General features: G+C 38.4%; 1 protein-coding gene across 3 annotated transcripts in view; it reads right to left on the bottom strand.

Moving 5' to 3' along the window:
- ZNF385B (zinc finger protein 385B) overlaps positions 1–23024 on the bottom strand; it is a 110024-nt gene that overhangs the window by 42235 nt on the left and 44765 nt on the right. For all 3 annotated transcript variants that reach the window (XM_030952831.1, XM_030952832.1, XM_030952833.1), the window contains exon 2: positions 9567–9697. In XM_030952831.1, coding sequence (XP_030808691.1) covers positions 9567–9697 — 131 coding nt within the window. The remainder of the gene's footprint in view (positions 1–9566; positions 9698–23024) is intronic.

The following is a 23024-nucleotide window of genomic DNA, read 5'->3' as shown; positions in this document are numbered from 1 at the left end:
CTAACCCAGTTCTGAAATCATGGGTTAGACCAACATAAGCAAAAGGAACAACTGAAATAAAACCAAAGATTTTCTAACCTTCTGCTTTTTGGCCTCCTCTTTGTACTACTCTAGCCTAAATCAAGTAACTGATACAAAAAATCAAAATAAAAGATAAACAAACTCTCAGCTCTTCCTACCTCTCTCTTCTTTCCACGTAATGTGATATGATTAAGCACAGAGGTCAAAAGGTAACTGAGAAAACACTTTTAAACTATTTTTTACTATTTATTTTCAGTGCTGTGACTATTTCCTCTGCCCTTCCTTCCCTTCATGCTTGTATATTGATTGCATGTTAAAAACAATTTCTGAGTTAGAAAATCATAATCAGGATAGTCTTAAATTTTGAGAATTTTCTGAAAATTAAATACCACTGCTATTGCTGTTTTAGAAATATCTGTATAAAACATTATGAAAATGTAATATTTGATTCCTACAGAAGTGCTTGACCCAAAGAAAAAAATTTATGAGTGACCACAAAAAAAAAAATTCTAAATCTGGTCTCTGCTTCTTCTCTAGGCTTATTCTCAAGCAAGGATATAAATACATTAAAGGACTGAGTTTGTTATGAGAACACCAAAAATAGATTTAGCCTTTATGGTAAAAATTGTCGAATTTTCTGCTCCAGACAAGATGAGACATTTTTATGGGTGAAATAAACAGAAAGCTGCTGAGAATATCAAAGGATAAAAGAGAATTCCCCACCAAACAAATGGAGAGTAAGTAAAAAAAGCAAGTATCTGTGGTTCAGTGCTTTTTGTTACATGAAACTGAACTAGCTTTATGTATTGGGCAGCTTCTTATTAATCCATCCAGATTCCTACTCTACCATTGTGCAATACTTGGTTTGTAAAATGAACTGCTGGGACCATGATAGACCAAACCTGAGAAAAAGAGTAAAGTCCAAACCCAATGGTTAAGGTCAAGGACTAAGACAGTTTTCTTTCCCTCCATGGCTATGCTGGCTCATAGGTTTAACTGTACATGAGTCATTCCATCTGAGTCTTATATCACTCATTTGTAAAACAGGGATAAAAATATTTGCAACCCCATAAAAAAGCTGAAAAGTCTAAATAACATGTTAAACTCCTCTGATAAGTGTTATATAACTGCTATTTATTATTAAAGCTGCTGTTTTTCACAGCACTCAGCTGTGTTCAGCTAAACAAAAAAAAAAAATTACTGTCTTGCCTTCAGATCCAGCAAAAAATAAAAACATATTGTAGTTTGAGACTTGCTGAAAAGCAAACCAATAACATACTCTGAGAGCAAAACTACTCTTGTTACAATACCTATTACTAACTGGCAGTAAAATAATATAAATAGGCAAATAACATAAAAAAGTACCTTCCAGCAAAATCCTGCCAAAAGATTCAAGCCAAAGAATTGAATCTATATAAGAATTTTCTGTACTCACAAAAGAAGCTTAGATAGCACATGGGGCAAACCAGATTCCTGATTTTTCCTTTCATCTTTGAGATGATCCTAAGCTATGACCCTTTTCTACTTAAAAGTCTGCTCTAAGTTTTGATGAGTTTTCCTACTCCCAGGCTGCTCCAGAACACCAAAACATAAAGATGAATGACATTGCATTAGGTACACTTGAATTTCCACTACAGTTCTGAACTATGCTGAGAGGTTAAGGACAAACTCAAAGCTTTTGATTAATTCTGCGAACAGGAGAGAATAAAGACACAAGAAATCTAGTCTTCTGAAATGAATTAATATCATTACATTTCACATACTGAAAAAAAAACCTAATAAGAGGATAAAATTTATGTGTATATAGAGACTTGAATATGAACGTATAAAACGGCTAAATATAAGCGAGAAGCAAATCAGAACCAAGAATTGCCTAACTCTTTTCACAGCTGTCTTCTGCTTTTCACCATAGATAAGAAATCAGGCCTTTTTCCCTTAATAATGGAATTTCTGATTTGGGTTTGTTTTTCTTGGTTTTGTTTTGGGTTTTTTATCGACAACATACACAACATAAACAAACTTCAAAATGCTTTTGATTAATAAAGCACTGTATTTAGATATGAATCTTTAAAGAATTCCTCTAATTAAGCCTGCTCTGAAACCTAATGCAGTATCAAAATCTGTTGGTTTGGTTTTTTTCTTGATCTTTAGTGGGAATATTTTTTCTTTAAATTTAAGTAAATTGAAAAAAGCAGGTAGAAACCTGCCTTGTCTAACAAATACACAGGCAAGAAATGAGATGCTCTTTCCCTAGTGGTAACCTGGGGAAGCAGCTGAAACTCATGGTGAAAATGGACAGACTGAATATAGAGAAGACTGGTCTGAAAGGCACAGCTACTGAAATCAGCCTTGCTCTGTTACTTGAAATGAGCTGGTCAGTGCTCCAAACCGGGGTGTTGCTGGTTTCCAGGCATGCAAAGGAAAGCAAAGTTTCACAGTGCAGCTTTTAACTGCCATTACCTTCAGATTGTCATGAAATTGACTGTATTTAGATTAAAAGACTACAAGTACACCCACATTCTGCAGGAATGAGTATGACAAGAGTTACCTTTCAGCTACATTTTTATAATGTATTAACTAATAACTATTGCAGCAATTTTCACAGAGCAGTTTCTCACGGAACAATGTGACAAAGGTCTAAGGCACAGCAGGAAAGATCACCATGTACATCCAGGATACTGCAAAGCAGCCACTTCATCAGACATATGGAGAATTACTTTTCTATAAAGCTGCTCTAGAATTTTGCTTAGAACTTGTAGAACTCAGGTTTGTAATTAGGAACTAGCAAAACCTTTGTAAGCAGAGTGGTAAAAAACATGTTACTTTTCCGAAACTACAATTCTGTGACTGCTTGCTTTGAAGGGAGATGTTTTAATCACAGTCTATTTGCAAAACATCCTTTAGTTACCTAATGCCTAAAATATCTATAATTAACAACCCTCTCCCTTTAAAAAACTTTCTTGCATCAGGAAAATACTACTAACTTGAGAAGAAAGCAATTCAATGCAGATAAAGGCTTCTGAGCTTCCTGTGTTGACTAGTAAAAGAAATAAAAATTGCTGAAATGTAACAGAGTAACTCCAAGCTTTCTGTTAAGAAAGACATAAAACACATAGCCAAGGACCAAATTTTATGGAGGACTCAGGAAATTATAGGATTTGTACACAGAAACTGTACTTCTTTAAAGAATTAGGGTGACCTAATTACTTTTACATGCAATAATGGATGCAGTGCAGCAATTTAGAAATCATTTTTCAAAATCCACCTGGTGGATGCCAGACTCCTGCAAAGGGATAGGGAAAGGCTGCTCCTGGTGACTTCTGTTCTTCACCAGTGCCTGTCTGCACTTTCTCCTTGGAGACAGGGTTCCCTATCTGGCTGCCGATCTGGAAACTGAGAGAAGGAAGCTCATCTATCCAATTCCTCTTTGAAAAAATTCCAAAAGCAATAGGAAAAATCTATAAAATAATTAATGTTTGAAGAGATTCTCCCTTAAAGCCTAACTGTATTTCTTTAATAAACACTTTCTTCCCCCCCCCCCTTTGTAATATGTATGATACTCTAGAAGAAGAGACAGAAAAGTGCTTATTTAGGCTCACCAATTTTACAGAGCTGCTCTTTGAGAGATTTCTACAGAAACTAGGGAACCTGCATCTTTCTGTTAAAATACCAAAAACTGAAAAATCTGTCAAATTCAACTGACAACCCCCTGGTTTCGGCAGCTTTTCCCCCCATATCTAACTCAGTGTATCTTACCAGGTGTTTTCTTCAAACTCAGAGATTTTTTTAAAGTTTCAGTAAAAGACTCAGGAATTTTGTGGGAAAAATATACCACCTTCAGTAAACATTTTTCAGGGCTTCCACAGGCTGAGAAGATTTTTTCCAAAAGCTCCTACCACAGCTGAAAGAATTCTCTGCTGCTTTACCTCAAAGCTCTACAAAGACAAAGAGGGATTCCTGGCTTGGTAAAAATGCCTAAGGATAAAAAGAAAAGGGACTACAAAAAATTGAGGTAATGGTCACATGGAGAGCAAAGGGCCTCTGTAGCCAGGTGCTTGGAAAAGAGATAGCAAAGACTAGCCACAGAACAGAGGTCTGTGCTGACAGAATCTGGGCTTGATTATGTGGTCCCCAAACTTCAGCTTTCCTCACCTGTATATCAGAAAATACCTATTACTTTTTTTATTTCCTTAATAAATGGCAATAGGATGACTCTTCATGTTGTGAATTGGATGATTCTGGCTATGAATTGAAAAATGTGAACTTTTATATCCGTAACAAGTAAAAGTGAAATAGGAATATTTTGAAGTTTTTAAAAGAGGAATAGAAAGCAAACCTGAAATCCTTGTGTGCACGCATTATTACAAAGGGCATAAGAGGTTTGTAAGAAAAATGTTACCATTTCTTAATTAAACCCTAACCAACAAAAATCCTCAAGAAAAACATCCAGCTACCCGGCCAAAACACCACTCCCAAGTCAATTGCTTAAATTTCTTTTCTGTGCGGGTAATGAATGTAAAGTATGGCTCTTAAAGAAATTTACCTCCTCTCTGGAGTCAGATGAAGAGGACCAGAAAAGGTCACTTCCCTTCAGGACTCCAAAAAAATGGAAAAGGGGAATTCAGAGCACAGGGACAGTGTGCTTGGATAAAAAGGATGGTAGATAACGGGTTGGCAACATCCAGTTGGCTGCATTTGTAATCTGCTCCTGCCATATACAATCCTGTGCTGCAAAGCGTACTTTGGCACTGCAGCAGGGTGTTAAGTGGCTGAATTCAGACCCTGCTAAGGAAAGGGAAAGCTCCCAAGCCACAGTGTCCTGCCAGAAAGGCAGAAGAGGCACTTGGCACAGAGGGGCGAGTGAAGCTGGTGATAACGGGTGCCCTGTGCTCTTATCTGCTGAACTCAGCTTCTGCCTTGGTGATCACTGTGCCCTTCAAATGAGAAAGAGGTAGGCAGCAAATAAAAATGTGAGTAATAATTGAAAATGCAGAAGAGGAAAGAGAAAATTAGTTCCTCCCCGTAGTTGTCTTGGGGGTAGGCCAGGGATACTTAGTCCAGGCAGGGCTAATGTTGGAGAAGAGTCAGAAATTTCTGACTGAGTTACTAGTCAGCTTCTCTTCCCTTCCTGTAGCACATTCCAGCTGGCTCACCTTCACTGGCAGATGTAAAATATCTCTGGTCCACTTTGCAAGGGGACTGAGAGAACTCTAATATAAAGAATCAGCATAAAGCTACTTGAAGAGAAATAAGACACTGAAGCAATAACTAGGCCACATTAACCCATGTGTCCTCTAAAACATGAAGGCTATGAACTAGCATTTAGAAACCAATCGTGGGCTAGTTAGATGCAAAATGTTTCACTAATGTGAAAGCTACAAGAGATGCTCTAATCTTTGATTACCCCTGAGGCCATAACAAACTCAGAAAGAAGCATATGAATTGCTGATTATTTTCTATGATGATAGAATCTGAGAAGCTGCTGATAATGTTTTTGTGCAGATTGACAGGTCCCTGGCTGTACCACTTCAACTAAATGTGAGCCGTGTAGTACTGCTCTCATTTCAGGACAAGGCAGAATATACTGGAGTTTTGAGATTTCTCTTTTTGGGGAGTACACTACCCTTATATCAGGAGACGGAGAAAGTGATCATGAAGCGATCAGTGATCTTGACATTGCAAGATAAATCCTGGCTTTCAGCCACTTTACTATATGTACCATGATGTGATCACAAAGTATCCTTTCATCATGCAGTACACAAGATGGATGATAGGAGATAAAGAATCAGGGAGGTTTAGAGAAAGAATGGTACAGAAGGTAAAGCTGTGTGGTGGAACCCAGCAAGTGTAAAATTCAACATCATGTTATAATAAACACACAATAGGGATCACAGTAAAATTAACTTTGATTTCCACTGACTATACACTTGACATACATGTTTTTGAATGTAATCAATATGCAGGTTTTTAACCTGTTAAGGCATCTTTAGAGTAATTTTAGTATGCTGAAAAAGAACTCTGCTTAAACAATACCTTCTGGTCCACATCCATCTGAAGCGGGATGTACCAGTTTGGGAAGTTCCTATAATGATGGCTCCTAATTTTTTATAAACAAGAATATTTTAAGTAATAATAGCTGATAATTTGATTCAAGCTCTGCATTTCAGATGGGGCATTGAAACAGGGGTATTCCATTTGGAACCTGATGCCAGGACAAATGTGATGTCACCTTTGGATCCACTGCTGCAGCATTTCTGACAGAGGGTTTGTCCTTCCATGCAGCATCTTGGGCTCAGACTCTGACAGTCTGATCATGCCTCTGCTGTTCTGACAAAACTACTTGCTGCTGATATGAAAAGACCAGGGAAGACAGCACCTATTCTGCAATACCTCTTTGCTTGGAATCCTTCATCCTGCCCTTAGAAGATCCCCTTCTGGCTGATCTGATGAAACAGAAAATTTTATTCCCCTTACAGAGGAATAAAAATAGGTATCCAGTTAGTGCAATCATTCCCCAAATAATTTTTCCTATATAATAAGTCCTAATGAACAAAGACAAATTTAATTGGGGCATGAATTGGCAATTTCTATACATACATCCACAGCATATTTAGGACTATTAATGATTTAAAGAGAAGCTAAGGGGAGACAGCTTAAGCTAAATCACACAATTCCATCAAGAAAATAAGATATGACTGGGGTAGGCATTTCTTTTACAAAACCAGGGTCTGCTCACTGCTTCAGCTGAAAGTACCCCTTGTGGAGAGAAGCTAGGGATCAAAACACTTCCACAAACAAAATGGGAACACTAATGTTTTATCTGGAGAATCACAGATGTTTTCAGAACTGAAAACTGTCAAAGTTAACTAAATAAGAAAGGGTTTATCCCAGATTTTAAATATGTTTCCATAAATAAGAGAAGTTCTTTTGGGAAAAAACTGTAGGGAGTATTCCTTTGAAGATGTTTATAGTTAATACATTTTACCTTGTTTTTCTGCCTCGGTAGTTACTGTATTAAGCTCCCATGCAAAAAACTTCCCTCTTTTAAGGTCACTGATGTTAAGTTAGAAACCACCTCCTGGCAAGGTTTAGAAAAATATTTCTGTCTCTGACAGCCATTGAAAATGCAGGTGGATCCAAAGAAGTTTTGTCTCAGACCGTTTCTTTCTGCCACCTTCAGTGAGCACATGCAAGCACAACCAGCACCCCAGAAGGGTCCCCTCAGCCCTTTGGAAGGCAAAGAGATGAAGGGAAGCACACTGGAGGTTTCCCTGTCCGCAGTCCTTGACAAGCCCTCCTACAAATGAAGTGCACAGATTTCCTGATTGATCCATAAAGGAAATGATGGCTTTTTTGGCTCTTCTAAAATTCACTTCCTGCCTAAGATAAAAGATTGCGGCTCTTTGAGTGATGCATATGTTACAGATCAACAGGATTTTGCTTCTTTAACTCAAAATCATCTTCTGGAAAAATTGTTTTAAACACTTTTATATACTATTGCCACCACTTTAGAATGAAAAAGGGAAAAAAAGACTACATGTATAAAAACCTAGAAATCTGCATTTGCAAAGGTTGTGCTAAGTTAGAAACCACGAAGTGCATGACAGCTGGCACTCAATGTGCCTGTCAGTAGATAATCATGAATGATTTAGTTTTCCAATGAGCTTTGAAGGCCATCAAGAAAGACTCTTAAGGAAAATCAATACTTGCAAGATAAATGGCAAAGTCTACATATTAGCAACAGAGAAGTACTGAACCACTGTTTCTTAAAATAAAGAGTTTAAATATGCAATGTCTGTGGTGTATAGCAGCATAATTTTATATAATTATCAAAATTCCAAGGGAGGAAGTAGACACCAAGTTGGCAATGTTTGCCAATTACCCCAGGTCTAATTTCTAATCAAACCTACAGAAGTCTGGAAAGGAATGACAGTTGTGAATGATAAACCTGTCAGGAATTAGACAAATGAAAGGTAACCCAGATAAATATAAACTAGGCAAAACCAGTGTAAATATAAAAATTAATCTGTCTCTAGAGGCCACTGCAACTCTGATATTCAGTAATACCACCAGAAAGCAAATAATGGTTGTTTAACTCTAAAACTACATCTCTGAAGAAAAGTTTCTCTGAGTCATAATGAACTGCTCTGTGAAAAAGCTCACCTAGAAAACCTGTGCAACTGTAAAGCAAACAAATCAGCAACGAAAAAAATTCCTGAGAGTATGAGGAAGAGGTTGGAAAATTAATATGAATTGCATCATGTCTAGATATGGTAATGACACACTGCTTCCTTAATATGGTATTGAGTTTTGAGCCTGCTCTTTTAATGTAGCTGTTTTTTTCTAATCTTTTATATCTTTGTGCAAATGCACATCCCCACATCACCCTGATAAAGGCACAGTTTCCAGCTGCATGTTCTGCAATGAATTAGTACTGTTTGCTGCTGTTCATACGCTGGGCTGCTGGCACGTGGGAGAAGCTGGTTCAAGAGTCACCCCACACCTGCCCCACATCCCCGCGGGCTGCAGCACCAGGCCTGGCAGAAGGGTGGATTTGCACAGCATGAGGAGAAATAATGCTGCTGCTGTTCTAATTTCAGACAGACAGTTAATTTGTGGAAGGAAACACTTGGCAGTGGTTCAGCTGGTGACTGTGTGGTGGTGGTGACACTGCTCCCCTTTCCGCCCCCCTGCAGCCACAGTGAGGAGCGCAGTGTGCAGCACTTCAGGTGACGGTCACCTACAGACACACCGTACCTGCTGATTGGGCAGAATTGACTCACAACAGTTTCCCTCCTCTTGCCATTAGCTTACGCATTTAAGCTAAAAGGTGATGGCAAACAAACATTTTGATAACACTCATTGCCTTTTTATGAACTGATAAAGAAGTGAGAAGTACAGAATGGAGTATTTTTTTAAGTGCTGCTCTGATGAACTTGAAGAACCACAGAAGTATTATTTTGGCAATATTTTTCTTTTGTTTGTTTAAAAAAACCCCACAATGCTTTACCATAAAGTTAAAATAACAAGTTCACATTTTTCATATTGGCTGGCTGTGCAGTTTTACACTTTAATGTTGAAATTATACAGAATTAACAATATCCTCCAGCTGCTTTCCTGGTTGTATTAGACTTAGCTTGATTCACAGCAGTGTAGGATTTAGGTCTTACCTGTCACACCTGTCTTCCCATTAGCTTCTATTTTTTTCTTTTTTACAGAATATAGAAATATACATGTCCAGAGAAATGCTCCAAATAATTCTATCATTTCTCAAATGTTTAGCATAGCATAGGGTTGTTTTTTTCAATGTGCAAACACCACCTCAAGAGACCAAGTTAAAAAACAATCAGCCCCATTCACAGTGAGAAGGCTGAAACTGCTCCAAGCCTTTCATACAGGGGGAAAAGCCACCACCATGGCACAGAATAAAAGGGCTCCCTAGAACTGTGTAAGCAATGCACTGTTTTAAGGCAGCTCAGTACTGGATATTAGAACCAGATTGGAAAGCATACACTGAAACTAAATGTGGAAACACCTTTACTTACTGTGTTAAAATTTGGGAAGAATCCAACAGCAGAGCTGCTGTCCACAGGGAAGGACATAAAGGGTTTGATATCCAGGGAAGGCTGCATCATCAAGGTAGGTGTGCGCACAAGGGTGGGAAGTGTAGTAGTGCCTGCCAAGAGCAAACAAAACCAGGAATTCATGGTATTCTCCTTTCTGCAACACACACAGTATAGCTGACACAACTGCCAAGAAAAAAAATTATACAGGAGATGATGAAAAGGCTCTGTAGGAGTTAATATCATTAAAAGGAACCTATTTACACACAGTACAGACAAGGCAGAGCACTTCCCTATGGCCATGGATACTCAGAAGCTGAAGAGAAGACATATGGTATATAAATCACACTGGCAGGTAGAATAAATCCTTTCTACAGCTGCAAAATTGTACTTGTGCCAAAAAGGCCAGGATGGGTGCCCATGAAAGCCAGATGCTTTTGCAATTCATGGTTGCCTACTAGCTCAGCCAGCACAGACAATACATGTATGCTGAAATCCAGAGGTTTGTTTCCAAATAGCGATCTGCATGGGCTTTTTTCTCCTCTTCTGACTAACTATCAGGTGCTACACAAACAGCATTTAATTGAACATGTAAAAATTTGCCTTTTTTACAGCACAAGGCAAATATTAGAAAACAGCCAACAATTAAATAATCAGCTAGTATACAGATGAACACAATTCTTTACATGCAATGCTAAGTATTTTATAAATTGGAGCTCTCCAAGCAAAGGTTTTCTAGAAATCTATATGCTGACTTTTTTTCTGTATACACTTTAGAATCATTGCCCAGCAAGATCCCAAAGGAATGGGCAGGCACAGATGCCCAGATATTCATTTTAAACTAGCTATCTACCCTATTCACACAAGAAGTGTGTCTAGCACACAGCTCCCAGCTATGCCTGTGGGAGTATATTTTTCCCCTGAAACCATACAAAATATATTTTAAATAAAGTTTCCCTCATTGAAATACAAAGTGAAAGAAAAAAAAAAAACCAAACCAGAACCAAAACCACAAGCAAAAAAACCCTCAGTGTCTCCTTCCTGGATTGAATAAATAATTCAACACTGACAGGAGCAGGCAGTGGAACATAAGTGTCCCACACCTCTAAAGGAGAGTGAGTCACTCTGTCTCTCCTACCTCTGTCACAATTTCTCCATAATTACCTCCTCCTCCTACTCATCAGTGGCCAGCAGCTGGGAGCATAACAGGCCTCTGAGGAGCTTCCCTTGTCTCAAGCACAGCTTACACAATACCCGAGCTTTTTCTCATAGAAGACATCAGAGCTCTTCTAACCCAACCAGGAAGGGGATGGGCTGGAGGGAAAGGGAGGGAGACTGAAGGGGAGCTAGAAGGAGGGGCTTAGAGAAATAAACAAGAAATTTCCCTTCTCTTTTCCCATAAAATCAAATCATTTGCGTCCAAAATGCCAGGCAATCCGTATGGGCTGTGTGAGCACCAGTCTTCCATTAAGGGATCTCCCTTTCTGCCTGTTAAGGACACACAAAACTGAAGGCAAGGGAGAGATTTTCCTCCTTTTCACTGTCCCCTCTCCACAGTCACAGTTTCAAGTCCTTACGGTATCCAAGAGGAAAGCTAAGTTCAGAAGCCAGATGGGGCTGCATGGATTTTTTTGATGAACAAACACTTATAACTAGCCCTGGGCTCCAATCTTGTTGATGCTGGAGAGACAGTCATTTTGATCTCAGCTGCAGCATAGTAAACATTATATTATGGTCTAGCACATGAATAGCAGGCTGTAATCTATTCTCTGTTTCTTCTATAGGAAAAGCATCATGATTGCACAAAGATGGGTCAACGACAGTCATGCAAAGAGAATGTTTCATACTGTCCCAACAGAGCTGCACTACTTGAAAGGAAAAATATGCTTGAGAAACTTTCCCAGAATATTTTCTCCCTTCTTCTATCCCAATACTTTCATAAATGTCAAGTTTGTTCCTGCATAAGCCCGTGAGACTAATTGACAGTTGTGCCTAATTAACTGTACGTCAAAGCTTATTCAAGTGGAGTCACAAACGTCAAAAAGCTAAAGGCTAACATGCCTATAGTTTCTTATTCATATCCATAATGGAAAAGATGAATCAATAGGAAAGCAGTGTGTCAGAGAATTTATCCAAAGTATCTTCAACTGCAAAAATGGTGATTATTTCTACTAGCTGGTTCTGAAACAGTAGATTTACATAATTTGGATTTCAGAGTTGCATTCAAACAGGAACTATGTTGTATTCAATTACCTAAAGGGCCATCATCAATCTAACTTCTGCAAGTTTCTCTTTGAAGTTCATAAGCAATTAAAGATCTGTGAAGTTAAAGAAGACCTATCCTCTCTTTACATAAATGGACTTCAATGAAGCTATGGTTACATATTCTAACTCAATTTCACAGAAAAAAAATTAACAGAATAGACTTAAATTGTGACTGACATTTGAAATCAAAGTTACTTTTCTGATGCGGTCTTTATTCAATGTACAGAAAGCATATGGCATAAAATCTTTAAGGCATCCTACTGAAAAAAATGCAACTTTCTTTGTACTCCTTGGTTGAGCACAGAATCTTTCATGTGAAAAAGACATCTGAAATCTCTCTCTAGTTTTGCAATCCATGTTTTTTCTGCTGCCAGAGTAATTTATAACCAGGAGACTAAAATACATTTGGAGTCCACACAGAAAATATATACGCCTACCAGACTGATTAGTGAAGGCATTAATCATAAAAAATGTGTTTGTTTTGTTTGCCAATTTACTACTTCAACAATTGCCAGTCAAATATCGATAACCCTGTTGGACTGAAGTTTGGCTTCCACACTCACCTCTGAAAGCCTCTGAAGGAATTATCATGTCAAGGTGGCCTAAATTACAAGTAGAAGCACTTCATGAAAAAATCATCAAATCAAATGCAATAGGGCAATTTTGCCCTGGCATTTCTCCCAATGGTCAAATAGATTCTCACCACTACTCCACCAAATCTTTATCCAGACCTGAACTAAGCAGGAATATTGGCACAAAATGTTGTTGCTGAGAAGCTTCATTATCATTATCTTTCATTAATTTAACAGATGTTTATAATTTCATTAGCATTTTAATGATAAAGAGAACTTACCATGTCAAGAACAGATTGTTTTAAACTACCTGTAAATCTTTACAAGAAAGAGCAGTTATATTTATTCCAAAGGCATTTGCTTATTTCAGCTTCGTACTTGTTAAACACTGTTTTATAACTTCAATTTTGACTCCCACAGCAGGAGTTATCTAAGAACTGGGAATGCATGCTGTAGACAGACTTTGCAACAGGCACTGATCCTCACTGGTCCTTTTTACTCTTGTCAAAGAGGAGGAAAAGAGGTTTTCAAGCTAACCCAAAATGTCTCATTTTATTAAAAGTTTTTCTTCTTCCTACACACATTTATCTGAACAAACAAGTCCCTGTGTAAGAGGTGCTGCTCCTCTTTAGCCCTGTACACATGGCTTTGCATACAGTGCAAGGCACTGGGACACTGATGTTTCCACAGAAGTTAGGAAAGGTTGTAATCCTTACCCAAATTTAATCTGCCTCTAACAAATAAGGTGCAATGGATTAAGCAGTGCAACAGATATTTTTGGGGAGTAATTAGGTCTTGTATCTGTCCCTCCTGTGGCAAGACGTGTCCCCAGGGCCAATGAAGCAAGCTTTAGCCTGTTGCCAACAAGGGGACAGCGACACAGGGGCTTGAAGAATCTCTACCAGCACCCCCACTTTTCCAGCTTCACAGAAAAAAACAGAATTCCGGACCAGCAAGGCTGCAGTTTTGGCAGAGGGAATCACAGCTAACCTTGGCCATGGTAAACAGTCACTGGTCTTCTTCTTCAAGTAAAAGTGGTGCCAAGATCAGCTAAATCTCAGCACACAACTTCACCCTCTGCACCTCTTGAAAACTATTTGTGACACTACTACTTCTGTGATTTTCTCACCAAGTGCTTTTCTTTGTCACTGAAAAACACAAAAAAGTGCAATGCCTGCTCATTAATTCCTCAGATTTGGGTCATTATTAGACCATTATACAAAAAAACCTCCAATTCAATCACAGAACATGCTCATATAAAACACATTCATGAATTATTTCAGCTTACTTAAATAAATGAATCATGTTTCAGACTTGAAAGCATTCTCTTCCAACATCTTCATTAAAGGCAACTATGGAGAAATCTAAAGCCATACTCAAGTCACTCCTGTTTTCCTGTTACCTAAAAATGTTACTATAATATTTTAATCCTCCCATCAAAAGAAGCAATCCACACTCAGAGCAAGAGAGTGGAAGAATAAACACTCTCAGGACTGAATAAAAGTATTTGAGTGACAAATTTCTATGCATTGGACAACCCACATCCACCTTAACCTCTACATTTAGTATATCAAAATCATATATATGGACAAATAATGATGTCTAGTGGGGAGAGGGGGGCTACAGAGGGACAAGATTGAGACAAAACAATAGGAAGCTGGAATTTCAGTATTTTAGAGACAAATATGTTGAAAACTAATTTTAAAAAAATCTTATTCTTCTTACAGTTGAAAGTTGAAAAATCTTGTTCTTCTTGCAGCCTTTCTAATAGTTTTCAATAACAACTGGAGTCCCCAAAGGTTTTTTATGGAAGAAACCGGAACAGATGGAGTAGGAAGTGAAGGCCAATAATTAGAAGTGAAACATATTATCTTGCATTTTCCCTAAATAACTACGTTACAATTCCCTACCCATAACACCAGGAAGAGCCCTGTCCTTCCTGTACTTGCAGGACATGTGACTCACACTGCTATCCCCTCCCTCATGCAGCTGTCCCTCTGTGTCCCCTCCCTCACACAGCTGTGCCTCCTGTGGCTCAGGACCCCACACCTGCACGGGGAGCAGCAGAGCTTACAGCAGTTGTGCTTCACTGTTCATTTCACACATTTCTTCTCAGCATTTCCACTCCCAAGCCAAGCAACGCCACAAGCACTACACTGCTATCAAAGCAAGTTTGTTAGCACTGGCTCCTTGTCAAGTCTAAGCAATTAAATAAATTACAAAACATCCTTTACTATATTTAGAAGAAACATGCTGGCTGGAGTACAATTGCAATTTGTTATTATCTGTAGATACTATGGAAATATTTGCCATTAGTTTCTTAAAAGAGATAATTCTCTAGACTTCTAAAGCAACCCAGACTGTTTGTTTGACTGAAAAATAGAGTGCCATGTCAAGGCTTAACATGATCAAGCTCAGTAAGCTGAATTTTTTCTAATAAACCAGTAACAACTATTAATAAATGCAATGGTCTGGCCTATATTAAGATCAGCTGAAGTTTTGCAGCCTATCCCTATTTCTTTTTCTCAGAATCCTCTGGATGGGTCAAGCTTCTGCCCCTGGTCTCCACAGACTGAGTGAGCAGCATTACCCCCTCCTCTGTTCTTATCTGCTTCTAGGAAAAACTGCTTTGGACTTGTTTTCACTTTGAAGTTTTCTAAGTATAAAAGAAAAAACAGCTGCATCTTTTTCAGCTCTCTGTTCTCCTGCCATCTGTACTAATGGAGATCTTGATGAAATCCTTAGGATCCTTTTACTTGTTTTATTTAAACCAGCCCCCACCTTGCCTTCTGTACTGTCCCAACCCAAATGCAATGAAAGAAGGTGTTTGCTTTGCTGCTGCCACCCTTGATTGGAAACACACCAGGTAACAACTACTCAAGGCACACTCTTGTCCAGAGCATGGTGCAACTGAGGAAAACAGTGCATGTTCTTTGTTGCTGAGCACCAAGCCTATAATTGTCCCAGGATCTCTTCCCTTCTAGATCAGGAAACACAAGTTTTCTTACAAACTGAAGCTTCCCTGATGAACTACAGGAACAAAATAGCCCAATATATATTACCTTGAAAGTTTCATAATTTGGAGGAAAGCATTTAATTGCAGTTAGTTTTTTAGAGTCTGTTATCCCTTCAACTCTCACAAACCCAATTTTTCTCAAAATCCAACTCTTACCCATGATTCTGGCACCACTGGTGCCACCATCCAACCCTCAGTGAGCCTCAGCACTCAGGCTTTCTTCCAGAGGTGCTGAGCTGCTACCCACAAAAGCCAAATGAGTCTGTCACCAGGAATGTTGCAGAGGGAATCCTTTGTTGTTTGTTGGACAAACAGATTTATGTTTGCAGCTGTTTTCTTGCTCCTTATTTCCCTTCAGTGTGCTAACCCACCAGCTCAGTAGTGCTGTGCACAAAGGTAAGAGGGGTCTAGACAGATACATCCTCACAGATGTGTCTAATCCCTTAACCACCCACATTAGACAATTTCTAACGCTCTTGAACGTCATCACAGCTCAGAGAATTTCATGCCTCATTTGCTTTTCCTGCTTAATACACAATCTCCTATACAAAATACAGTTACCCAAGATGCTTCTTGTTTTCTTTTTTAAGTTTTTCTATTGATATTGCCCTGTAAATATCCTTCAGATAAAAGATTGCTGCAAGAACTCATTTAGGTTATTCAAAGAGGTCTCTTGAAAATATTGGCAATGAAAACACAGGTCTCCACCAAATGAAATCTATTTTCCCTCTAATTACAATTTTCAAATTTCCAGAAATTTCAAAAGAAGTTCACTCCACCCCTTTTCTATCCAAACCATCACGACACCAGTCACAATCTTTCCCTTACTTGCCGCCATTTCCATAGCTAGGCACATGCTTTTAAAAGAACCACTATCTTTCTGCTCAGAAATAAAAACCAACGATACAGGAAAGAAAGGCAGATTTAAAAACCTTTATGATATTGTCCATGTAGTCTACACATGTTCCACATTGAACTTAATTGCTCTGCCACAGCATAGGCCATGCAGCACACAAGCAACTTCCCAAAGGAGATCAAACACATACAGGTTTTTCTAGCTGTTGCCCTTAACTACAGCAAAAAGAACAACTTCATTGGATTTCCTGGAGGATTTCCATTTCCTCCTAATCAGATGACATACTACATCTACTTCATTTCAGAGCCCACACTCTTGAACATCTTCAGCCAGGGACAAGCCAGAGCTCAAGCTTTAGAAGTTACCAGTGCATCCTGCAGCACCACACCTGGAAGCAAACAGTGCAGAGAGCTCACTTCACAGATAAGAGAAGGAGCCAGGCTTAGCACTTCTCTCACCTAACAATACAAAGAAAGGTACTTGAACCTGCCTGTGGAAAGAGCACAGGAGTTCTGTAGGTCATTCACCAAAGGAAGACAAGTGCTACAAATTTACCAGTGCCTTACAATATTCAGAAGCTTCATATGTTTTTGCTGTGACCCCACAATCATGAATGATTTTAGCAAGCCAAAATGTATAATAAATACAGACCTTGTAGTCCTGTAAAGGCTTCCCAGTACTAATCAGTGCCATGCTGCTTACTTAAGTCACTAAGGGTATAACCCACCACCTCTGCAGCACTTCAACATATACATATACACATATAAACAAACAGCTTAGGACTCAGAGGTAAATAATAATTTCATTTCAACATGGTGCTTTTGTGACTTTGGGTGCTGTGAAATAGTGAGCAGCTATCAAACCTGAACAAACCTGGGCTGTTGTAATTGTGTGTTTAGCTCTGACGATCTGTGAGAAGAGCACACTGTGTGCCTGAAATGTGCCCCCGGATTCTTGGGGCTGCCCTGTGCAGGAGCTGGACTTTGATGATCCCTGTGGGTCCCTTCCTACTCAGAATAATCTGTGATTATGTGAGTATTTGCAACTTGACCCTGGAAGAAGGGCAGCCTGCTATTCAACATGAAAATATAACCTAAAAGACTAATAAACTGAATTTCACTGGCTTTTCCCCTGCTATTCTTCTTAGAATTAAACTTAAGAGGGTTACTAGCTAGCTGTCTGCTACAGAGCTGCATTTAAAATAACTTCTGGGGGAAGAAAGAAACAAAAAAATGAAAAGAAATGGTGTCTGAATTTTTTGAAGAGCTCATAAAAGGGGACCTTGGAGCACAGGGTTACAGCCAGCATGGGGTCATGGCATTCAGAAGATCAAAGTCCACAAATCCTGTCTCTCTCGAATTAAGGTGCACTGCTTTACTTATTCTCAAAGTCAGCATTGATGAATAAGTAAGAACTTGAAAATTTATAAAACTAAAATATATGCTATCTACCCTCTATTTATAAAGGGAGAAGAAAGACAATAGATATCAAATGAACAGATCTACTAGCCCAGACTGCCCCATTTGTGATGTTATTGAACATTAATTAAAGACCAGTACCTGACTAAAAACCTTATTTTGCCTTGGGGTGCAGCAGTGCTCCAGCCCTGCCAAGGCTGGGACAAAAAGACTTTTGATGCAAAGAATGTATGACATGAACTTTGACAACTTCACCCTCAGCCTACCTTCAGAAAGAGAGAAGGAAAAAAAATGAAAAAGAAAAGAAGCAGGTAACAGAATGTTTCTGTTAAGTTAAATTGAGATTGGACCAAATAAGAGTTTTTTTACTCAAACATTTGAACTGAACAGTGCTTCAACTGATATAAGCCTTTCAAAAAAAGGCTTATTTTTTCTTCTAGTTTTCCAGAGACTAATTACTATCACTTTAATATCTTTTATTTCATAAACTAAACTTAATTAATCAAACACTATGCTGAAAATAAAGACAAATAAAGAGAAGTTAAAAGCATTTTTTGAAAATGTGCTGTGCAGCCTGCATCTGCTTTCCACGATGACACCAGGAGCACGCTGGGCAGCCTCACTGCTCCTCTTCTCCTAACACTCCCCTTGAGCCAGCACGGGGAATCAGCCCAGTTGTAAACAAACACAAACCAACAAAAGAGAAACTTGCCTTCAAGCAGCCCAATGAGCTGGTCCAGCTGAAGTCATGGTTGGGAAACAGAGTACCAAGTTAGTGGCAGCAGAAAAGAAAAACTGTGTTGAGCACTGATGTATCTTATTGTCATCCAGACTCATCTGAACCAGCCCTCATCTTCCCCGCAGTGTAACAGTCAAATTTCATGCCTGCCACTTTGTGTTTCTGGTTATTTCTCTCAGGATGGTGTCTGTTTAAGCTGCCAACACGGCAGTGTTAACTCAAGTTCACTTATGAACAGCAATCCAACCCTGCATTCCCAGAATAGGGATTCCTGCTCATGTGCTGCATTGGTTATTACTCAGCTCCTGATTTCCTTTATATACTTTGGCATAATTCATTTTTCCTTTTCTTCAAAGGGAAGATAACCTATTAGTTCTTAAAGTTAGTCAGTTTTTTCTTCTCTTTTAAAATTCCTGGGACCTCATCAGCTCTCTCACTGCTCTGGAACCTCTTTTACAAGTATCACAGATCTGTATTTTCATCCATGCAAGTATCCTTGTGGTGTGTCTGTCAGAGCCAGTGCTTTGAAGATTCTGGTTCGTTGATACACTCTGACATGTTCTTGCAGGCTTTTTTTGTTTATATTGGCAACTGTCACATGAACATAACTGATCTTTCTAACAAAAAGTAATTACAAACTGGCTCCATGCAACCCAAACTTTTGGTTTTATCTGATTCTCACAAAAACAATCCAAATTTTAATTTGGTCTTCTGTAAGTATTGTAAGTGCACTTAGAGAAAGATTTTTTTGTGTTTGATGCTTCTTTCAGTCTCATTTTATTTCCTAAATTTTTTCCTACAGATTCATGTTGCTCTTTCTTCACCATTCTTAGCAATTTAAACCCTTTTCCATTTCCTACCCCTACATACAGCTCTTTTGCTTGAGTCTGTAGGGATTTTTTTTTTTGTTTAGCCAAATTAGTCTTGCCACATTTTCTGACTCGCCTCTGCCATGAGACAGTTTGCAACTGCATTCTTTTTAGGGTTTCTTTAGAAGAACTTTCAAATCCTTACAGTATGCTTGATAAAAATAAATATCCTGGTAAGGATATCTTACAGAAAAAAACTCAATCCTTTTTTCAGAACTGCTTTCACTACTGGTTGTTTGGTGTGTTATGTTGCAACATTTTGCTGCATAATTAAAAACCAGGCAAAATCGCTATTCTGTTATTTTTTCTCCTACTAAAAAGCAGCTCCCCCTCAGTTCTAATAAATAATGCTTTTCCCTATCCTAAAAATAACTGTAAGATTTCACTCTAATTTTAAAAGCAATAATCAATACTTCATATTCAGTATCCTAAATGCTAGTTTAAAGATGAATCTAAGCATCAGAAAGATTCCAGCTTGCCTCCTGGAACAGGTAGTATATTTCCTTTTCACTTCTAAATCCCTGGTTATATACTGTAGTAAATAATTGAGCCTGTAATTCTGAGTAGCGAGGAAGAAGCAATGAGCCCTTCATCTTTTTTTTGTCCCTGTTCTGATGCCTGATTTAAGAATGTGCTTAAATTCCCAATCACTGGGCTTTAAATTCACATTCAAGCATTCTTATTAATTCTCAAGAGTACCACACATCTCTAACCTCACTTCATACTTTGTGATTGGCAAGACTGAAGAGAGGATTTTCTGACTGAAAGGCAATGCACACTTAACAGAAAGCATATGGTTTGAAATATGACTTTGTATTTCTAAAATATTCAAAACTTAACAATGAGAGTTGAAACTATATAATTCAAAGAAAGGGCGTTTTGGTTTTGTGAAATGGAAAGAAAAGGCAAAAAGCACAAAGGAGGAAAAATACTGTTATTGCAAAGGCATGGCTTCCACCCCCAGTGATGTTTCTAGTAGCTATAATACCACTTCTAGCAAAAGGGAAAGCAAAAACACTGAAAACCTACCCAGATTCTTGGAGAAAGAATTATTCATGTAAGATTTTGAAGTCACAGTTGAAGGCATTTGATGAGTATATGGTTAGACACAAAGAAATCTTTAAAATACTTTATAATATAACTTTGCTTTTCCCTTTTAATTGCCCATATTTACAAAACCAAGAGAAGCAAGCTGGCTTGTATAAACTTGAGATCTGAAGCTATGATGTGTGATGTAAAAAACTGGCAAATAATTCAAACATGGATCTATTACCCTGGTGCAAATCTGTCATCATTCCTTTTAAGTCCAGAGAATCACCAGGATTAGCAGCAGTACAAGTGTGAAATTTGGCTGAATAAATTCAGCTGGAGGAGCTCTGTGCAGAAGCAGCAGCTGCCAGGTCAGACACTGTAGTGAACCTTCCCCAGTGCAAAGCAACAGCAAGACAAGGTACCAAAGTATTTGTTACCAGTTTCATGTCCTCAGTTTGATCTACATCCACAGAAATGCTACATGCTCTTTGCTGACTAATAGTTCTCAAACTGCTGCACAGAGGAGCCCACTGAGGACATGGAACTGACTGCCAAGAGGTGAACAACTGACGTTCCACAGGGCAGCGCTTGTAGGAGGAACCCAGCAGGGAGTTGTGCAGAGTGACTAGGAGTGCAGGCAGGGCATCACAGCCCACCCACTCTTCTATCCATTACCACTTCTATTGGACTCTCCCTCCATCTCTGCGCAGATGTCTGAATTATATGATCTCACATAAATATCTGCTGCAGTAGCATGCTAAATTTGCAAGGGAAGGATCAAACACTGGCTCCTTAGTTAAGGTCAAGGCTGGTATGTTTCTGTGGATGCACCAGACATAGTTTCACAGTCCATCATGCATTCCAGAATGGGTTTAAAACACGCCACGGATCTCCCCAGCAGATACAGCCTTCCAGAGTGAAACCATACCCCAGAATACACTCAGTGCCATGTAACCCAAGGACTCTAACCAAAGTCCCTAATTCAGGAGCTGGAGTTCCTTAAGCAGGTGATCAAGTAGGCAGCACTGAACTTGCATTCTGCAGTTGCAGTTCAATCACTTCAAGAAGGATCCCATATTTTTTACACAGTCACCTCCAGGAGAAGCAGAAGTGATCTCCCTCCACCTCTACTGGTGGTACCTACACCCTTCTAATTTCTATGTCCTTTTCCCAGAATTTTCAAAACAGTTCTGTGAAACTATTTGATTTGAGTCTGGGAGAATTTTCTCCCTTACTACAGTATATTCTGTCAGCAGAACGAAGATCAAATAACTGAATTTAGGATTAACTTGCTTTTATGCATTTTGACCAGGAAAATGCATGATGACCTTAGATGGTTTCAAAGAAAAGATTCTTAGGCATTTGAAAAAGTATAGTCAGATTGGAGGAAACAGAAGAATAAGTCCATTTGCCAATAAGAAAGTGCTTAGATTTATGAGAAAAAGGTAAATTATTCTAAATCTACCTCAAAGATCCAATATGTATCAAGTTTTGGTGGTTTGGGGTTTTGTTTTCTTTGGTTTGTTTTTGTTTTTTAATTTGAGGTCCATTTCACCATCTTTGCAAAGACAGTTTTTAATCTTCCAGTTTTCTGCCAACACAGAGTTTCAGGCTTGTTCAACACCTGTTAGGGCATGAAATTCAAACATCTTCTATTAAACACTCTTCAAAGTTGCACAAAAAAAAAAATCATGCAAATTGAAATTTAATCTTCAGGTTTTCTGTTATAAAAGAGCAGAAATCTATGTCCCATATTTTAAATGCTTTATGGAGCACACTTGAATTATGGAATACATGTGAATTGATTACTGTGACTAATGCCTCAATTGGAATTAAAAAAAAATAAAGGAAAGAAAGGAAAAAAAAGGATCAGTCTGTCCTTAGAAACACCAAAGCCAGAATACAAAACAGCCATAAACATTTTCTTTTTTCCCCCCTCCAAATCATTGTTTGCAACAAGGGCTTTCAGAAGAGCAATCATTTAACATGAAAAAGAAGAGTAAATATGCCTCCAACACAAACTGAGAAACAGTCATCCCGTGACATGAGTTCTTACGGGTAGCAAATTATTTAATTCTTGTGAGTTAAATAATCACAAGATTATTTGATCCATTGTGAAAGATAGGAAAAATTAACTTAAAATGGGAATAAGGAGAAATCATAAGTACAACTGGATTCCAGTGTGGCAAGCATCAGAAAACTGCAGCTGACTTTGAGATTTCAAACTTTGGTGCCTATAAGAACAGAGGTTTTAACATGATGAGCATTGCTCAGTATTTCTATTTCTGTACACACATGCTCAAATATAACAGCAGAGAAAATCTGTAAATCAATCCAAAACCCCCCAGTCTTCATATGTTGGGCTAGGTATGGATTGATAAATCACTCTATCATTCAGTGGTGCAGAGTTGAAAAAGACTTAGACAAGAAACTACAGAAAAAAATATATCTGGACATTTTGTCTGAAAAATTTTTAGTGCCCTTGGTCATGCAGTGAAAAATATAAGAAAAAAGGTATAAATAGAAAAATGCTTGATGTCCTTCCAAATAATATTTGAGTTGAAAGAGCAAGGGATTGACCTGCCAGAGTAGCAATTAAGGTGAAGAAGGAAAAAGCCTAATAGAAGCCTAATAACCTGGTCACAGCATGAAGGACAAAGCTCAAACTATCCA

The sequence above is a fragment of the Camarhynchus parvulus genome, chromosome 7, assembly GCF_901933205.1.
Source record: "Camarhynchus parvulus chromosome 7, STF_HiC, whole genome shotgun sequence".
NCBI lineage: Eukaryota > Metazoa > Chordata > Aves > Passeriformes > Thraupidae > Camarhynchus > Camarhynchus parvulus.
The sequence above is the reverse complement of the archived record's forward strand: the minus strand, read 5'-3'. Positions and strand labels throughout refer to the sequence as shown.